The sequence below is a fragment of the Odocoileus virginianus genome, chromosome 3, assembly GCF_023699985.2.
Source record: "Odocoileus virginianus isolate 20LAN1187 ecotype Illinois chromosome 3, Ovbor_1.2, whole genome shotgun sequence".
Taxonomy (NCBI): Eukaryota; Metazoa; Chordata; class Mammalia; order Artiodactyla; family Cervidae; genus Odocoileus; species Odocoileus virginianus.
The window spans coordinates 77,214,856-77,234,557 of record NC_069676.1 but is presented as its reverse complement, the minus strand read 5'-3'; the positions used below and the strand labels follow the sequence as shown (position 1 = coordinate 77,234,557).

Genomic DNA, 19,702 nt, shown 5'->3' with positions numbered 1-19,702 from the left:
AACTCTTTGCATGAGGTGGCCAAAGTACTGGAGTTTCAGCTTCAATATCAGTCCTTCCAATGAACATTCAGGACTGATCTCCTTAGGATGAACTGATTGGATCTTCTTGCAGTACAAGGGACTCTCAAGAGCCTTCTCCAACACCACAGTTAAAAAGCACCAATTCTTCAAGCTCAGCTTTCTTCACAGTCCAACTCTCACATCCATACATGACTACTGGAAAAACCATAGCCTTGACTAGACGGACCTTTGTTGGCACAGTAATGTCTCTGCTTTTAAATATGCTATTCGGGTTGGTCATAACTTTTCTTCCAAGGGGTAAGCGTCTTTTAATTTCATGGCTGCAGTCACCATCTGCAGTGATTTTGGTGCCCCAAAAAATGAAGTCTGACACTGTTTCCACTGTTTCCCCATCTATTTGCCATGAAGTGATGGCACTGGATGCCACGATCTTTGTTTTCTGAATGTTGAATTTTAAGCCAACTTTTCCACTCTCCTCTTTCATTTTCATCAAGAGGCTTTTTAGTTCCTCTTCACTTTCTGCCATAATGGTGGTATCATCTGCATATCTGAGGTTATTGATATTTCTCCCAGCAATCTTGATTCCAGCTTGTGCTTCATCCAGCCCAGCGTTTCTCATGATGTACTCTGCATATAAGTTAAATAAGCAGGGTGACAATATACAACCTTGATGTACTCCTTTTCCTATTTGGAACCAGTCTGTCGTTCCATGTCCAATTCTAACTGTTGCTTCCTGACCTGCATGCACGTTTCTCAAGAGACAGGTCAGATGGTCTGGTATTCCCATCTCCTTCAGAATTTTCCACAGTTTATTGTGATCCACAGAGTCAAAGGCTTTGGCATAGTCAATAAAGCAGAAATAGATGTTTTTCTGGAACTCTCTTGCTTTTTCGATGATCCAGCAGATGTTGGCAATTTGATCTCTGGTTCCTCTGCCTTTTCTAAAGCCAACTTGAGCATCTGGAAGTTCATAGTTCACATATTGCTGAAGCCTGGCTTGGAGAATTTTGAGCATTACTTTACTAGTGTGTGAGACGAGTGCAATTGTGTGGTAGTTCAAGCATTCTTTGGCATTGCCTTTCTTTGGGATTGGAATGAACACTGACCTTTTCCAGTCCTGGGGCCACTGCTGAGTTTTCCAAATTTGCTGGCATATTGAGTGCAGCACTTTCACAGCATCATCTTCCTGGATTTGAAAAAGATAGGAGATCCATAAGGAAGAGTGTAGCAACGTGGAGCTACTATCAATAGCACTGATACCATCATGAAGTCCAAAGGGACAAGGGAATAAGAAATGACTAAAAGCTAGGAGAGAGTCATGTGCAGGAGGCTAGGTTAAGAGAAGCAGTGATATTTAGAGAAGGGGTCCAACCAGTCCAAGTTATTCCCTCCAGGAGAAAACTGGGGCAATGAACAAAAATAGGCAATGACCTATTTCTAATCCCTCTTTTCCACGAAGTATGATATTCATCAATGACCTATTATTGACCAAATCCAAGGAAAAAACACTTCTTAAGTTCTTTTCTTACTTCATCTTTCTCCAGAATTTGACATAACTGAGTACTCCCTTCATCCTGAAAGCCTTTTTCCTTTGATTTCTAAGACAATATTCTTTTTTTGGTTTATCTTCTTCCTTCTCTGATTCTTCCTAGGAGATCATTTAACAGAGTTCTCTTTCTCATCCTACTCCATAAATAATGATATTCCCTAGAAATCTAATATCAAACCATCCTTTTTCCTTGGCTGATCTCATTCATTTCTCCATCACCACTACCATCTTGTTTTCAGAAGTGACCATTATTGCTTGTCTTAGTTTGGGTTTCCTGAGAAGCAGATCCTGAGACGAGGATTTGAATACAAGCAGTTTATTTTGGAGGTGATGCCAGGAAACATCATTATGGGAGCAGAAAAGTAAGGCAGTCAAGAAACAAAAGTAGGAAAAAGTAGGAAGTCAAGAAATACCTGCAGTAACAGGTAAATTTGGCCTTGGAGTACAGAATGAAGCAGGGCAAAGACTAATAGAGTTCTGCCAAGAGAATGCACGGGTCATAGAAAACACCCTCTTCCAACAACACAAGAGAAGACCCTACACATGGACATCACCAGATGGTCAACACCAAAATCAGATTGATTATATTCTTTCCAGCCAAAGAGGGAGAAGCTCTATACAGTCAGTAAAAACAAGACCAGGAGCTGACTGTGGCTCAGATCATGAACTCCTTATTGCCAAATTCAGACTGAAATTGAAGAAAGTAAGGAAAACCACTTGATCATTCAGGTATGACCTAAATCAAATCCCTAACGATTATACAGTGGAAGTGAGAAATAGATTTAAGGAACTCGATCTGATAGACAGAGTGCCTGATGAACTATAGTCTGAGGTTTGTGACATTGTACAGGAGACATGGATCAAGACAATCCCCAAGAAAAAGAAATGCGAAAAAGCAAAATGGCTGTCTGAGGACGTCTTACAAATACCTGTGAAAAAAAGAAGCAAAAAGCAAAGGAGGAAAAGAAAGATATACCCATTTGAATGCAGAGTTCCAAAGAATAGCAAGGAGAGATAAGAAAGCCTTCCTCAGTGACCAGTGCAAAGAAATAGAGGAAAACAATACAATGGGAAAGACTAGAGATCTCTTCAAGAAAATTAGAGATACCAAGGAAACATTTCATGCAAAGATGGGCTCAATAAAGGACAGAAATGGTATGGACTTAACAGAAGCAGAAGATATTAAGAGGTGGCAAGAATACACAGGGGAACTGTACATAAAAGATCTTGATGACCCAAATAATCACGATGGTGTGATCACTCACCTAGAGCCAGACATCCTGGAATGCAAAGTCAAGTGGGCCTTGGGAAGCATCACTACAAGCAAAGCTAGTGGAGGTGATGGAATTCCAGTTTAGCTACTTCAAATCTTAAAAGATGAGGCTGTTAAAGTGCTGCACTCAAAATGTCAGCAAATTTTAAAAACTCAGCAGTGGCCACAGGACTGGAAAAGGTCAGTTTTTATTCCAATCCCAAAGAAAGGCAATGCCAAAGAATGCTCAAACTACCACACAATTGCACTCATCTCACACACTAGTAAAGTAATGCTCAAAATTCTCCAAGCCAGGTTTCAACAATACGTGAACCATGAAATTCCAGATGTTCAAGCTGGTTTCAGAAAAGGCAGAGGAACCAGAGATCAAATTGCCAACATCTGCTGGATCATCGAAAAAGCAAGAGAGTTCCAGAAAAAACATCTATTTCTGCTTTATTGACTATGCCAAAGCCTTTGACTGTGTGGATCACAATAAACTGTGGAAATTCTGAAAGAGATGGGAATACCAGACCACCTGACCTGCCTCTTGAGAAATCTGTATGCAGGTCAGGAAGCAACAGTTAGAACCGGACATGGAACAACAGACTGGTTCCAAATAGGAAAAGGAATACATCAAGGCTGTATACTGTCACCCTGCTTATATAACTTATATGCAGTGTACAGCATGAGAAACCCTGGGCTGGATGAAGCACAAGCTGGAATCAAGATTGCTGGGAGAAATATCAATAACCTCAGATATGCAGATGATACCACCGTTATGGCAGAAAGTGAAGAGGAACTAAAAAGCCTCTTGATGAAAGTGAAAGAGGAGAGTGAAAAAGTTGGCTTAAAGTTCAACATTCAGAAAACAAAGATCATGGCATCCAGTGCCATTATTTCATGGCAAGTAGCGGGAGAAACAGCAGAAACAGTGGCTGACTTTATTTTGGGTGGCTCCAAAATCACTGCAGATGGTGACTGCAGCCATGAAATTAAAAGACGCTTACCCCTTGGAAGAAAAGTTATGACCAACCTGAATAGCATATTTAAAAGCATAGATTACTGTGCCAACAAAGGTCCATCTAGTCAAGGCTATGGTTTTTCCAGTAGTCATGTATGGATGTGAGAGTTGGACTGTGAAGAAAGCTGAGCTTGAAGAATTGATGCTTTTGAACTGTGGTGTTGGAGAAGACTCTTGAGAGTCCCTTGGACTACAAGGAGATCCAACCAGTTCATCCTAAAGGAAGTCAGTCCTGAATGTTCATTGGAAGGACTGATGTCGAAGCTGAAACTCCAATACTTTTGCCACCTGATGCGAAGAGCTGACTCATTTGAAAAGACCCTTGGCTGGGAAAGATTGAAGGCAAGAGGAGAAGTGGACAACAGAGGATGAGATGGTTGTATGGCACCACCAACTCAATGGACATGGGTTTGGGTAAACTCCGGGAGCTTGTGACGAACAGGGAGGCCTGACCTGCTGCAGTCCATGGGATCACAAAGAGTCAGACACGACTGAGCTACTGAACTGAACTGAACTGAAGTAATGCAGGGCCAAGAAGCGAGTTAATAAAGTACATTTTCAAGCAAAGATACTCCAAAGGACAAAGGAGCATAGTCTTCCTGAGAAGATCCAAGTAATGGTACAAAATACATTCTAGAATTATCCCCATCAAGGGGCAAATGAGCTGGGGTAATTATACACAACTCCTGAGTCACGGCATGAAGACTATTCCCAGGGGGCATTAAATTCCCAGCACTTCCAGCCTCCCACGAACACAGGCAGAGCAGCCTCTGAGGTTAATTACCGTCAATGGAGAGATGAGACAAGGTGCACAGAAATGGTAAGGTATAAAGGTGGATGCTGACAGCATCTGCTACATTTCCAAGTTTCTGTTTCTAGTTTGCCCCATGTTCATGCATCCACCCACCTACTTGGACCTCTACTACAGGACCGGCCTTCAGGAACCTCCCATTTTTCACTCCCACTCCTACCCTTACCTGTTTCTCCTTGATTGCAGAGATCACCTTCCACCAGCACCCAGAGTAAGCTATCTACCGGTCATTTGTGAGTTGCTAGGTGGTGTTCCCGCAGCACTAACAATCACAGGACAATAAGCACATACCTGTGTGTGCCAGTCACTCAGTTGTGTCCAAATCTTTGAGACCCCATGGACTCTAGCCCTCCAGGCTCCTCTGTCCATGGGATTCTCCAGGCAAGAATACTGGAGTGGGTTGCCAGTTCCTTCTCCAATCATATACCTACTGGGTTAATAATAAAAGTATCCATGGGAACAGTGTCAGTTCTTTATCTAAAAGTCAGAACATACCAGAAGTGATACAAAAAAAGTCAGATACTGGATAAAGCATAAAATTGCTCAAACATTAGATATGAAAACTAAAGATCATCTTTTAAGAGGTTTCTTCTTCAGTGAAGAGTTCTGTTCTTAAGTCATTAACAGACAGCTCCATGAACCCACCATGATGGCTCAAGTAAGGTCCTCTTACACCAGAACTAGCTCATTTATTGTTATTACTATTCAGATAAATAAGTATTTCAGTGGATTAGCTGCATCTGCCATAGAATACTTCACTATTAATAAGCATAATCTTACTGACACTCCTGGCCTTAGCCCCTGGAGGCTGCTGTGCTGCTATTTGACCCCTCCTACTCCAGGACCCCAGCACTCCTGCGAGACCAAGGATTCCAGTTCAGGGACAGCATCTCTCACCTTCACCCACAGCCTACAGAAGACAGTTGCTGGAACACTTTTCAAAAATTCTGACACTATGTTCCCACTGTATTTCTCAGTGCCATGGCAAAAGGAGTATCCTCCTCCTGTCCTTCACAGAGGAAAACAGTTATGAGAATGGAGAACAGGTTATATACGAAAAATCCATTCCTATATCCCAATTTTCTATGTTTAATATTTTTTTTCCTCTATAGCATACCAAGAAATTTCTGGCCTATTTCACTGTGTCTGATACTGTTGAATTCAGATTGTAATGAACCAACTGAGAAAGCTGTTAGAAAAGCTCTCAGCTGCTCAGTCAGCACAATCCAAAATCTGGTAAGAGAACCTATCTCAAAAGACTCAGCCTGGTCTAAAATTATACACCTCACTCTGAGCTAGCGCCTCCAGAACCCATTCCCACATATATTCCCTAAGTCTTATGCTGTGAAGTGAATTTGCCCAGTCATGTCCTACTCTTTGCGACCCCATGGACTGCAGCCTCCCAGGCTCCTCCGTCCACGGGATTTTCCAGGCAAGAATACTGGAGTGGTTTGCCATTTCCTTCTCCAGGGGATCTTCCTGACTCAGGGATTGAACCCGGGTCTCCTAAATTGCCGGTGGATGCTTTACCCTCTAGTAAATCTTGCTATTTTACTCTCCCATATTTGATTTTGCTATTGGTTCCCTGGGATATGCTAGAAGACAACACTAGTTGTCTAGAAGCATTGAGGAAAATGGGCAGGGTAACTGTCTCTGGTAAGGTTATCAGAGGACCTGCAAGCAAGGCCAGGATAGTTTCATCTCAGAGAGGATGCTTCTGCTGGCAAGAAAAACTTAATGGAGTTTGGGAATTTGATATTCTTTACGTTGTCTAAATTCTCCCAACAGTTACCATTTCAATTTCAATTTTCTATTTTGAAATAAATGTTCTCATGAGACCTGGCAAGGCTATGAATTCCACTTGCAAGGAAGTTAACCAATTTGCAGGATCAGACCTGTATCTGATTTTCAACTACATCAGCCTTTTGACAAGAGGTAAGAGATCCTTGCAGATCAGTCATATAGACACTCCCTGGACTTTATACCATGCCTTGAGCTGTGAATTTACAATCTTGAGGTATCATTTTCTTTCCGCAAGTCCTGCAACACAGCCAGAAAGAGCTAGCCTACCTTTCAGTGTAATCACCACGCCTAAGGTGACTATATTCCCCAGTTTGCCTGGAGCGATCCTATTTATATCTGCTATCTTAGAATGGTTAATGACACTCATTTTCACTTTCAAAAGTGTTCCAGCTTGAACAATAAATTATGTTGACCCTTCATGTATTTACAGCCCCTCACAGCAGCTGTTTCTACCACCAACGGACACTCAAAGCAACCATAATGAATTTTTTACGGAATGGCATGGCTATCAGTTTCCCATCCTCTAATGCAAACAAATCCTGCCCTGATTTAAAGCTAAACAGCATCAGATCATCAATCCTAGATTCCCATTTTCTTGAAGGTGTGTTCCCTGCAATCATCTTTGTTACAAGTAAGTACATAAGTCAAGACTCTTTGTTGCAAACTACAGAATCTACTCCAGCTATTAAAACAGAAAGAATACAGATCAACCATGGTTCAATTAAAAACAAAATAGGAATTCGCTACAGACTAGTAGGAACTTACAGAGTTCTGAGAGGACTGCAACCAAATCTACATTCACAGCCAAGAATAACGCAGCCAAAAGAAATGTCCAACAAGAGACTGTTTTACCAATCCCACAGTCATTGTCATTCACACTTGGCATCAAAGGTGACTCTAGACTATAGACCCATCATCCCAGACCACAGCTGCCCAAAGGATCCAATGTCTCTGTGCATCACTCCCTACCCCACATTGTTCTCAGATGCTTTTTAAATTTTTGGGCAGGGTGTCTTATTAGAACCTAGCTCATGTGTGAAACCCTAGTTAAGGAAATGTGATGTAGTTTTCACACAGAAAGCATATTAGAGACGCTTCGGTAAGGGTGCAGAGTGAGCCATTCTTCAGTATAACAAGAACTGAAAAGCATTATGGGGAAATCCATGAGGAATAAAATGGTTGTAAGATCAGTGGCAGTTCCAGAATTTCTATTAAGAAAGAGTTTAGGGGAAACTTTCTCATGGGAGGGGGGCTTGGAACTGTGTCTGCATAGCAAGCACATTGGTTTTACTTAGCTTAGTTGTTTATTTCAAGTGGTACCTAGGAGAGCTGATGGAAGTCTAAATCAGACAAATGAGGCAAGCCTTGGCACCAGAATTAAATAAGAAAGGTAAGATACTGCCAAGATTATTATTGCTCCTTCAGAGACTAAACTGGGCTGCCTCTGAAGAGCAGAGCAAATGTCAAGGATGCCCTTGAATAAAGTATTCCATCATATTGACAGGAGTCTTCCCTAAACAGTTCTGTGAAAGAGGGGGGAAGAAAAGAAAAGACTACTTTTTAAAACAAAATTGGGACATAACTTCTGAAAAATGCAAACTATGTTTAAAAAAATGTTAAATTCTGAACTTCCAGATAACCTTATATTTATCATTTATATATTTATCACATCCAAACTGGCACAGACAAGGAGGACCAAGTGTGTTTTCCCTTCTTTATATTGCATCATCCTCTTTTATGGGGGGTGGTGATGGTTTAGTCACTAAGTCGTGTCCGACTCTTGCTACCCCATGGATTATAGCCCGCCAGGTTCCTCTGTCCTCTGTCCATGGGATTTCCCAGGCAAGAATACTGGAGTGGGTTGCCATTTCCTTCTCCATTTTTGGGGGGGGAGGTGTCCCTAATTTGAAATATTCTTTTACTGTCAAGGCACCTTGGGGCAGCAATCACAGAGATAACTCTGTGAGATTAAGATGCTTTTTTCATTGCTCCAAGTCTATCTAAGAAAGACAGAAGATGCTCCAAAATGTATTTTTTGCATATATTTCCTTTTTTAAAAATCCAAGACTTTTGGTGAAGACCCTGTATCACAAAGCAAACAGCACAGAACACGAACAACTCTTTTCGGAGCCTACTGCAGACCTTCTGAGGGAAAGGGAGCTGTGCTGTTAAACATAAATTTTGCAGATCTGTTGGCTTCTCAGTTCATAGCATTCAGCTCCCTGGCTCCTCAGCAGCTCCTTCTCTTCTACCGCGTCTTGAGCTGTCAGCTGGGGGAAGTGGGCCGGGGAGGCGATGAGATCATAGTGCCGATCCAGATAGCGCAGGTAGATGAGCATGTGCAGGGTGTAGGCCAGCACCAACAGCAGCAGCAGGGACATCGCCAGGCCGATCAGAATGGCTGGCGAGAAGGAAGAGGTGCAGTCTCGGGCCTTGGCAAACTGTCCCCCCTTGATGGGGAAGCCTTGGATCTGTCAGGAGACAGAAAAGAGCTAAAGTAGCATACTCTTTTTCTTAGATCTACTTAAGAGCTTGGCAAAGGGTTCTGGACCCTAATTACTTAAATTTAAATATCAGGCCATACTTGCTGAATAATCTAATCACATTATCTAAAAAATGCTAGTGAAGCTTAATTTTAAATCAAGGCTGACTCAGAAACTCTGAGATATATCGTTGTCATAATTAAGAGGCCAGTGAAATTCAAGGTCCTGAAATAAATCCCCTTTTAATCTGATCCTTAGTTCATCTAAAACCAAAATGTCTGGTGTCTCTAAAATTCAAAAAGTCTACTCAAAATTTTACAAGTGCTAATATAAATTTCACAAAGAATATTAATTCTCAGTTCCTCTGCCTTTGATTCTGCTGGCAGTAAGTAGACAGGAAGAGTCTTTTAGGGGCCAACATCATGATTCCTAGTGAGGTCAACTATAGATAACAAAAGCTAACACAGCATCACCTCATTCAGTCACCTATTTTGTTTTAAAAGAGTATATCAGAAAATTGAATTATCCAAGAATGCTTTATTGAGGACTCATCTTTATGTCTTAAGTGGGCTCCTTAGCATTTTCCATGTTAAAATGATTGTAGCCCTCCTATCATACCATAGAACTTAAGGGCTTTGCTCACCCAACTATTAATGTCTGTGCTTAGACTGAGCCAAAACAACTCCTGAAGGAGACTCTTGGCCTAGCTTTTGGGATACTTGGCCTGCCCACTCTGTGAAGAGGCAAAGTGACCTCCTCACACATGAGCCTGAAGAGTTAAGCTACTCAGTGACCAAAGATGGCTTCATTTGATGCTTCTGTGCTGCGCTTTGTCACCCAGTCGTGTCTGACTCTCTGCGACCCGACGGACTTCAGCCCACCAGGCTCCTCTGTCCATGGGGATTCTCCAGGCAAGAATACTGCAGTGGGTTGCCGTGCCGCCTCCAGGGGACGTTCCCAACCCAGGGATTGAACCCAGGTCTGCCGCATTGCAGGCAGATTCTTTACCATCTGAGCCATCAGGGAACCCCGAGAATACTGGAGTGGGTAGCCTATCCTTCCCCAGGTGATGCTACAACTCCAGCCAAAGAGAATGTCCTCATATGGACTGCCACTTAATTCTTAAGACTTGATTGAGAACAGTATCTGTGGAGGATGCCTGAAGGATACGCTGTCTATCCATTTTCTGGACTAGAGGTTGCAGGTCCTCTGTATCTAGTCCACAGGCAAGTTCTGTTTGCTCCTAACATCCTAAAAGCCTCCCCCCAGGAATCTAGATTTCTATCTTTAATCAAAAAGTCAGAAGATCTGGCAATATTGGGCTTGCATTCCTACAAAGCAAAACTTATCTGGAGCTGAATAAAATATTCTGCTTGTAATGTCGGCTACACTTTGCCACAGTCCCTACCTGGCCTGCCTGAGGCATCTGAGTTCACCATGAATGTGACTTCACTCTATTCCTAGAATAAGCCAGAGCAGCAAAGCTGCGTGTGTGGAATGCAGGCTTTTGCAGACATCCCTGAACCCCCATCACCACCGCCTCTTCCCTGGACTGGGCTTGAAAAGGTTCACCTCCGACACCCAGTGCTCTGTCCACTATGAGGCTGCTGTTGAGGATGCTGACGTCACACACACCAAGGACACATGTGCTCGTCACTGCACATTTTCAGTAGCTTTGTGGATCCCATAAATATGTGAGGGGTGATTCTTTCTTATGCTGGTTGCTCAAAAGCTTCTAAGCCAAATTACTGTGCCGCTTCCAGCCAGGGCAGACAGATGGCTGCATGCTTTTGTATGCCAGCTTTACCGGTGGTTTGACTAATCTATTCTTCTCTTATTTTTCTTAGTCCCTTGCTCCCATTTTTTGTTTTATATTTTTATCGGAAAATATACATGAAATCTACCATTTTAAACCATTTTTAGGTACAGAGTTCACTGGCATCAAGTACATTCACATCATGTGCAACCATCAACACCATCTATCTTTTCAAAAAACCATCTGTACCCACTAAACACTAACTCTCCAGTCCCCTCCTCCCCTGGCTCCTAGCCACTCCCATTCTACTTTCTGTCTTCAAATGTGACTACTTGAGTACCTCATAAATAGGATCATACAAACATTTGTCCTTTTATGTCTGGTTTATCTCACTCAGTACAGTAACCTCAAGGTTCATTCATGCTGTTGCATGTATCTGAATTTCCTTCCTTTTAAAGGGAAGGCTAAATAATAGTATGTTGTATGTATATGCTAGATTTTGTCTTTCATTTATCTATTGATAGGCATTTGGGTTATGTTCATTTTTTAGCTATGTTCAATACTGCTGCTATGAATATAGAGTGCACGAACATCTGTTCAAGTCCCTGTTTTCAATTCTTTTAGGTATATACCCAGAAGTGGAACTGCTGAATCACATTGTAATTTTATGTTTAATTTTTTGAGGATCTAGCACACTGTTTTCCATGGTGGCTGCACCATTTTACATTTCCACCAGCAATGCACAAGGGTTCTAATTTTTCTACCTCCTTGCCAAAAGCTGTTATTTCAGCTTGGGGATTTTTTTTTTATATATATAATAATCATCCTAATTGATGTGAAGTGGTTTGCCTCTTTTTCAAAATTGTTTTTCTTGAAGTATTTCTATAGTCATTTTAAGTCATTTCTGGACCAAGGTGGAAGTATAAATCAGTTAGTTCTGTCCTAATTAGGCAAGATTATGTGTGAATTAGTCCTTTTTTCATGATTACCTCTTCATTGCCCTTTCTGCCTGCTTCTTTTTTGAAAGGACAAGAGAAAGAAATAGATATAATATATACTTTTTAAGTATTATATAAATAGATATATATATTATATGTATTACAAAGTATCTTTGGAGCCAGACAGTCCACAATTCAAATTCTGCCTCTACCATTTACCAATTATACCACTTTGAACATTTATGTAATCACCAGAGTTTCAGTCATCTCATTGGTAAAACAGGGATAATAACAGCTATCTTGCAGCATTATGTTAAGTTTTTAAGACAAAGTATGTAATATAATTACAACAGTGCCACTGTTAATCCATGCTAATCCATGCTTAATACAGTGCTGGGTGTTGCCGCACATATTAGGCCATGAATTCTTTACATCCATAAAGATAGGTCAGAAATCAAGAGGGTGGAGTAGCTCAGCCCAAGTGACTGAGAAGTTAACTCAAAACCATGTCTTTTGAATCCCAAAATGGAAACTCCTTCCCTACCCCCAAACAACCACACCACACTTCTCCAAGCTAGGGGGAAGGGGAATAAAGATACATTTATATATGGAAAAAATCAAGAAGTACCCAGAAAAGGGACATGTAAAACCCTGACTACTTCAGTGAGTTAGAAGAACAAATTAAGCTGTTTTAACAGGTAAACAGGATGAAGTTGACAGACGTCTCTCAGCCTGAGATTCTGGTGGTGAAAAGAAACCTCTTGTGTCTCCATGACTTTCCCCAGATACTTTCAAGAGGATCTTTGGGATATGTTTGACTCCCTGGCTGACAGTTCCATTCCTATGCCAAATGCCAAAGCTGTCATTCACACTGCAGATGTACTTCTTATCTGCCCTGATAAGATCACTACTCCTCTCCCTGAAGGAAATAAAATAATTGTCCGACAGTTCCTCTCCCCAAAAGGGCCTCTCACTCCAGGAAGTATCAGTCACCGGGCTTCATGCCACAGCTTCACTCTTGCTTAGATTGTTGGCATTCCTCACTGATAATTACTAGGGGCTGGAAAAACCTGAATGTAAAAGCAAGTTTTGGGGATGAGAGCATGGGGGGATCACTGCAGGAAGAGGAAATACTTGATCCTTCTCTATTTCATACCTTAGAAGATTAAGAAGATAACTCATACCAATATTATTTTAAAGATATCTACTCTCTTTTCCTTAAACATCTGTGTTTTCAAACAAACACCGAGTTTCTTTGGCACCAAATACACAGGGCCACTGAGCACAGGTTTTAGTTTGTTACCTGGAAATCAACAAAAGTGACTTCCCACGGGCTTGACGTATCATTGGTGTCGCTGGGCAGCAGGAGGGCATCGTGCGGCTGCTGGCTGCTGACGCGCTGGCAGTGGTAGGAGTAACTTGACGGAGCGTAAACGCCAGTTGCATTAAAAGTTGCTTGAATTGAGTTATTAAAAATAACCTCGACTCGGTGCAAACTAAACCATCTCTGGATAGACAACTTGTAACTGGTAAGGGCGAGTCTGAAAATGATTATAAAACAGTATTATCCCGAAAGCACTGCTGACGCAGAGCATTGTCTACGAACGGTACAATTGCGCCCTCTTTTGTCAGGAAGTAGAACTGTCTCAGAGACAGGTTTTACTTTCTAGTTCGGAACTAAAGCTCTTCATGGACGAGAATGAAACCAATTAACAGAGCAGCCCCCAAAAGTAAGGAACACAAATTCCTACAAAAGGGAAAATACAGAACGCTTGTGTTTTTTCTTTCTTTTTTTTTTAATTAAAATAATTTTATTATTGCAAAAAATCTGAAAATTGAGTGGACAATAATACAGAATTAACTAAATAAATAATGGTCAAAAATAAAAGTAGTAGCTCTTACTATGTGTCAAGCATCTTTCTAAGTTCTTTATGTGTATTTTATTTAATCTTCACTGCAACACCATGAGATAGAAAACATCCTAATTTCACAGGTGAGAAATCTAAGACACAAAGGGGTTAAAATGACTAACAGGTAAGCATTGGAGCTGGGCTTAGAATACAATTTGAGACAAGAGCTCTTACTCTTAGCCGTTTTGGAATGGAATATTCTCTAGCAATAAAAAAAAAGGTGCAATATGCATATATCATGATCATTTTTTTTTTCATTTAAAAAATGTGTGACTGCATAGAAAAAAATTATAGAAAGAGATCAAAATGTTAATGTGATTATTCATTTTGCTATACACCTGAAATTAAAACAACATTATAAATCAACAATATTTAAATTTTTAAAAAGAAAGCAACTGAGATCAGTATAACTCAGGGTAAAAGCGTGGGCTTTATTCTGGCTTTGCCCACCTGTCGTTTACATTCCCGCTCCCTCTGGGAACAGCAACTTGGTGTATTAGGGCTGACCCTCTCCCCTCTCAGCGAAGTCTCTCTGGCCCTGCCAATCAGTGTACTGCGGCCATTTAATCATTGTGATTGGTTTAGAGTGGGCATACACCCCACGCAGGGTTGAGAAGATGCAGTCCTGGTGCTTCTGATATGGCTATGCTACAGCATCGGGCAACAGAGCTCCTTCATGTTGCTTAAGTGAATAACTGCCAGCTGGCCACTGTCTCGCCAGCCTGAGGGTGAAAGCTGACCCAAGGACAGCAGAGTCAAGAGATGGAGAAAGACGCTGCTCTGGTGAGGTTGGTTAAGCGTCTGAAGCTAACATTTTCAGTCCTATTCATCCATCAGTTACCTTTTGGCTTTAAGGAGCCAAAAGAGCTCTCACAAATACAGTTCTTATTAGTGGTAATGATAAGGGCTGTTCAACCCCTCTCTGGGTCTAGCCTTCCTCATCTGTAAAACAGGCTGGGCTTGTCTAAGTTGAAAGGCACACACGGTGAGTGTCCTGTGCCGGCCTGGTGCTGTAAAACATTCGATGTTATCTAAAACATCTGCAGCTCACCCTGGGCTCCTGACTCAGATACAAAAAGGTTTGTTAGGGGACGCAGTTGAGCCTGGCCACCCCTGTCCACTGCAATAATCCCACCAAGAACAGTGAAGGCCAGAAGATGGTGGACATCTCAGATGGGGACTCTGGAGTCAGACATTCCAGAGTAGTCCACAAGAGCCATTCCTAGAAAGGGCAAGCTACCTCTGGAATCCCCGGAAATGACTTCTCTTGAGCTAGGGCTGCAGTAGAGCCTGCCACACTCTCTGCAGCCCTGTTTCAGATAATGGCCTGAGACTGTTCTGTCACAGCCTCAGTGAGGTGAGAGCAGTGATGCACCAATGGAACTGCTCAAAATATCCTTCAAGACATGCATCTTGTCTCCAATCCCCCTTTCTTTCTTTCTTTTTTTTTTTGCCTCTAACTTAGCATTTCCTATGTTTAAATTTAGAAAGCTCTTTTCTCAATACCTGCTTGCATATCATGGGATACTAGTGTTTCATTGGTTATAATTTAGAACATACATGCCATCATCTTTCAGAGAAATCTTATAAGGAAAACAGAATCTCACAAGGTGGCCAAACATATATAAATATCTGTTTGATATAGGAATGGGGAATATTTTTTATTCAAATAACACTTTTTTTTACCTAGAGGAAAGTAGCCACACAGCTTTATCATCAGAAGAAAAATTATAATTTTAAAGCATTAGGGGAAAGATGGTGGAATAGAAGAACCTAAGCTCATCTCCTCTCACAAAGACACCAAAATCACAGCTAAGTGAAGAAAAACCATTGACAAAAAAAAAAAAAAAAAAGCCAGGAAATGAGTGGTTAATCAAAGTCACCAAGTATAGCATTTTTCTTTAAGAGCATATCTTCACAGAAACTTCAATATACAAATTTCTACTGTGAATCTCCAAGAGGACATGGTGTGCAGTTCTTCTCAAACACATTTAACCATAGGACCCCCTTTCTGGGAATATTATAAACATTTACACAGAGCAAAAGTGCTCCATAGAACACAGCTTTGCAAAAGATTGCCCTGGTACAACCTGTTGGTTTTTCAAGTAAAGATAAAGACACAGGTGTTTATCTCCACTAAAAGGCTGGTCCTGTAGGAAAGGAAACATTATAATTTCATAAGAAAAAAATTTAAATACCTTCAAATTGCTCCCCCTCCTGAAGTCATTCCTAACTGCTTGCTAAGCCACTGTTAGCAGAGGTATTATTCTATAAACACAGAAAAATGTAGACCTATGTTGATTGTCTGCTGGGGAATTCAACTAACAGAGAATATTCAGTTACTGTTAAGTTGTAAGTGTGACTCAGTTGTAAGAAGCTATGTAGAAAATAACTTGAAACTAGAGCCTCAGCTCTGGAGCTTTAAACATATTTTATTCTTTGCTCATAGGAAAGAGGTATTATAGTCTCAGATTTGTGTATTTTCTAGGGCACTAAAGGAAGAAGGAAAAAATACAGATGATTTGGTATTATAGAAACTAAAGAAAGTATTACTATAGGATCCCATTATAACACCACTGACTCTTCAGTGAAATTAGATAAATGTGGCATTTCATGTGTCACAATGCTTATCACAGCAGGCCCTTGATACATATATGCGGAATGGATAAATTATATGGAGCTAATCTGGAGTTTTAAGCCTATGATATTCCAAAATGGCATCCATACCTACCTTATATCAACACCTCTGGGATTTTCAGCATCACCAAACTTCAGAGACAACCTAACAAAACAGAAATACAATCTATCAAGAATAACCTTTACTCCACACTATACTAAAAAATTGCCCCCAAATGGATCATAAGTCTAAATGTAACAACTAAAACTATAAAACACAGAAGAAACATAAGAAAACATTTTTGAAATCTTAGGGTTGGATAGTTCCTTGAAAAAAATATGAAAAACTGATAAACTAGACTATATTAAATGCTTGAAACTTCTGCTCTTCAAAAGATAATGTTAAGAAAATGAAAAAGGCAAGTCATAGAATGGGACAAAATATTCACAACACATATGCAAAAAAAACTTGTATCTTAAATACAGGAAATAGCACTAACAACTCAATAATAAGGAGGCAACCCAACTTTAAAATGCTCAAAAGATGTACTTCACAGAGGAAGACATACAAACAACCAATAACATGAAAAGATGTCAATATTGTTAGTCATCCAGAAAATACAAAATAAAACTACAATAAGATGCCATGGTACAGTAATCAGTATGGCTAAAACTGTTTTTTAAAAAAAAGTTCACTCTTAAGCTTTTACTACCTATATTTAGTCACATTTTTCTGAAAGTTAACACAAAATTTCCTGGAGCAGAAATAGATTGTTACTAACTCAGAGCAATAACCATATTGGTTCTCGTTTTAGCCCAGTTCGTCCCCCTCATGAGAACCAGATGTCATCCTGCACATACAGGGATTTATAACATAGGTAAGGAATACTAAAATTATGAATCTGGAAGCTCATATTGGAGTGCTTTCTTCTTCATCTCCTGAGAGAAGGAGAGAAACATTTACTTCCTTAGTGTCAGAAATTTTCCTTGGGAAAATAAAATTGTATGAGTTATATTATTAGTCTTTGAATGGGAGCAAACAGCTCATTACAAAGGAAACAAATGGCTGCATGTCTAATACCCATATATGTAAATAAATGTCTCCAAGGAGATTATAAGAAGCCTCTGGGTTTAGAAGCCCTGGAATATCTCAGTGGCACTAGCTTCATTATTTCTTGACATGTAATCACATTCCTCTCAGGAGATACATTTCTTACCAAGATTTACCTTTAAACCCACATCTCAGCAAAATTTGTTCATAAATTGCTAACCATACAGAAACATAATAATATTTTCTCTATAGTCTGACCCTGACCATATCTAAGGTTGGGAAGGATGTGAAGTAGCTGGAATGCTCATACAATGCTGGTAGGATGGCAAATGCTACAACTACTTTAAAAAAAGTTTGGCAGTTTCTTAATAAGCTAAACATACACATGCTATATGATCCACCCATTCAACTCCTAGATATTCACCTAAGAAAAATGAAAATATATGTTCCTACAAAGACTTGTACATGAATGTTCACAGCAAATTTATTTGGAAAGTTATCTAAAAACTGGAGGAAAAAACAAACTTCCATCAAGAGGGAGATGGATAGATAAACTGTGGTATATCCATAGAAAGGAGTACTTACTACTCAGCAATAAGAAGAAACATACCTTTGACACAAGCAACAACATAGAATAATATCAAAATTGTTACACTAAGTGAAGGAAGCCAGACTAAAAAAAAGAGTGTACATTGTTCTATTATAGCTATTATTATACAAAATTCTAGAAAATGCAAACTAATCTATAATGATAGGAGGCAGAACAGCAGTTATCTGGCAAGGTGGGAATGCACAGGGATGGATCACAGAGTGGCACAAGGAAACTTCTGAGTGTGATGAAAATGTCTGCTAACTTGATTGCGACGATCGTTTCACAGATATAAGCATATGTCAAAACAGACCAAACTATATAACTGAAATATGTGCAGTTTAGTGTATTTCATTTAAATTTCAATCAGGTTAAAAAATAAGGATGATGAAAAGCTAAATACAATTGAAATGGGAAAATGTGAGAAATTTAGATATATGAAGGATGATGCTGATATGTGACATTATAACATTAAGAAGTTATAACACCTCAATATACATTCTAAAAAATCAAAGTCGATGTTTATAAAATATCCAATTACGAGTTTGAGAAAACTCACACAAATATAATCTCATTAATTCAGTCACACTCATCAAGAAACAGAAATGTCAGTGACTGAGCTCAAGTTTATCTTCCTACTACTTATGGAGAAAGGGAAGGAGTATTTACAAAATAAACCATATTAAAAAGATCACTAAAAGAAATATCTTTATTTCATAACATCATGAGCTTAGATACCTTAGAAGCACTAACTTACACTTTATAAGCTAATTTGCTCACTAAAGCAAGTTTTCAGGAGAATTTTTCTCTAACAGTATTCTGATAATCTGTTACAAATTACTGAAAACACTTTAAAGAAATGAAATGCATTTCTTAGACTGTACTTTATAAATTTGACTGGTCACTTACTCTAACAGAAATTTCTCTAGTTCCTCCAAGGAATCAGAATAGCTTAGTTATGCACAAACTCTCTCTCCAGCTAACGAACTAAATAAAGCTCAAAGCAGAGCCATGCAGTGCCCACTCAGATCTCTGGTGGAGCAGCTCAACAGCCTCCATGCTTCTGATGCCCCGAGAGCTTTCTCCAGCAGCCCTGGTTTCAGTGAAAGCTGTTAACGTGCTCTGTGGCAGAGTAAATGACAGGAGGCCTGGTTTCAACAATGCAAATTCAGCAATCATTCAATGAGATTCTTTCATGTGCCAAGCCGTGCACCATAAGATGCACCATAAAGGGGAAATACAACCTAGGGACTCACTCAAGAAAGAGCTTCTTTTACTTTACCAAGCACCCTCCTCTCCCCATGTTTAAAGCAGATTCTGAATTCTAGAGACTATAATTGCCTAAATTCAAAATACACACAGATGCTGGGATTATGCTCTATTTGTAAGGCTTTCACTATTTAAAAAGACTTCCGTAGCAAATCTGTCTGCCAACAATTTGCCTTTCCCTGAACATGTTATTTCCAAGCACTAAAATGTGGTCATCTTTTTTTAATCTGTGCTTTTGACCTTACATGGTTATATCTTTGCTTGGGTTTGTTCTTTCTGCAACTCCCTTTCTGATTCTCGAATATAAAATTTCCTTGCCAGCATGACAAAGGCATCTCACTAATCTTTGTAACTCACAGGAGTCAAGGACAGTGTCAGCAGCTGGTCCTTGAACGCCTCACATCCGGGGAAGCCTCCCACTTATGCCCTTTGGTGGGCTCTCCAGCGTGCCTGCACACTCACCTGAGGACCCCAAAAGGTGGGTGACGCATGCCTGGGACTCACCCACTGGAATTCTTGGGCAGTGACAAAGAAAAAATATCATTAATTTGTGTACTGCAAAAACGAAAGGTTCCCTTGGTCTCTCTACCAGGTAACTGGACACTATTTTACTCTGTTATCATTAGTATC

General features: G+C 40.2%; 1 protein-coding gene across 3 annotated transcripts in view; it reads right to left on the bottom strand.

Moving 5' to 3' along the window:
* Window positions 1-8,487: 8,487 nt before the first annotated feature.
* Window positions 8,488-19,702, bottom strand: part of LOC110135842 (V-type proton ATPase subunit S1-like protein) — a 37,093-nt gene continuing 25,878 nt past the window's right edge. For all 3 annotated transcript variants that reach the window (XM_020891178.2, XM_020891176.2, XM_020891175.2), the window contains 3 exons: window positions 16,279-16,329; window positions 12,941-13,178; window positions 8,488-8,931 (listed from right to left, as the gene is read on the bottom strand). In XM_020891178.2, coding sequence (XP_020746837.2) covers window positions 8,629-8,931; window positions 12,941-13,178; window positions 16,279-16,329 — 592 coding nt within the window. In that variant the 3' untranslated portion in view covers window positions 8,488-8,628. The remainder of the gene's footprint in view (window positions 8,932-12,940; window positions 13,179-16,278; window positions 16,330-19,702) is intronic.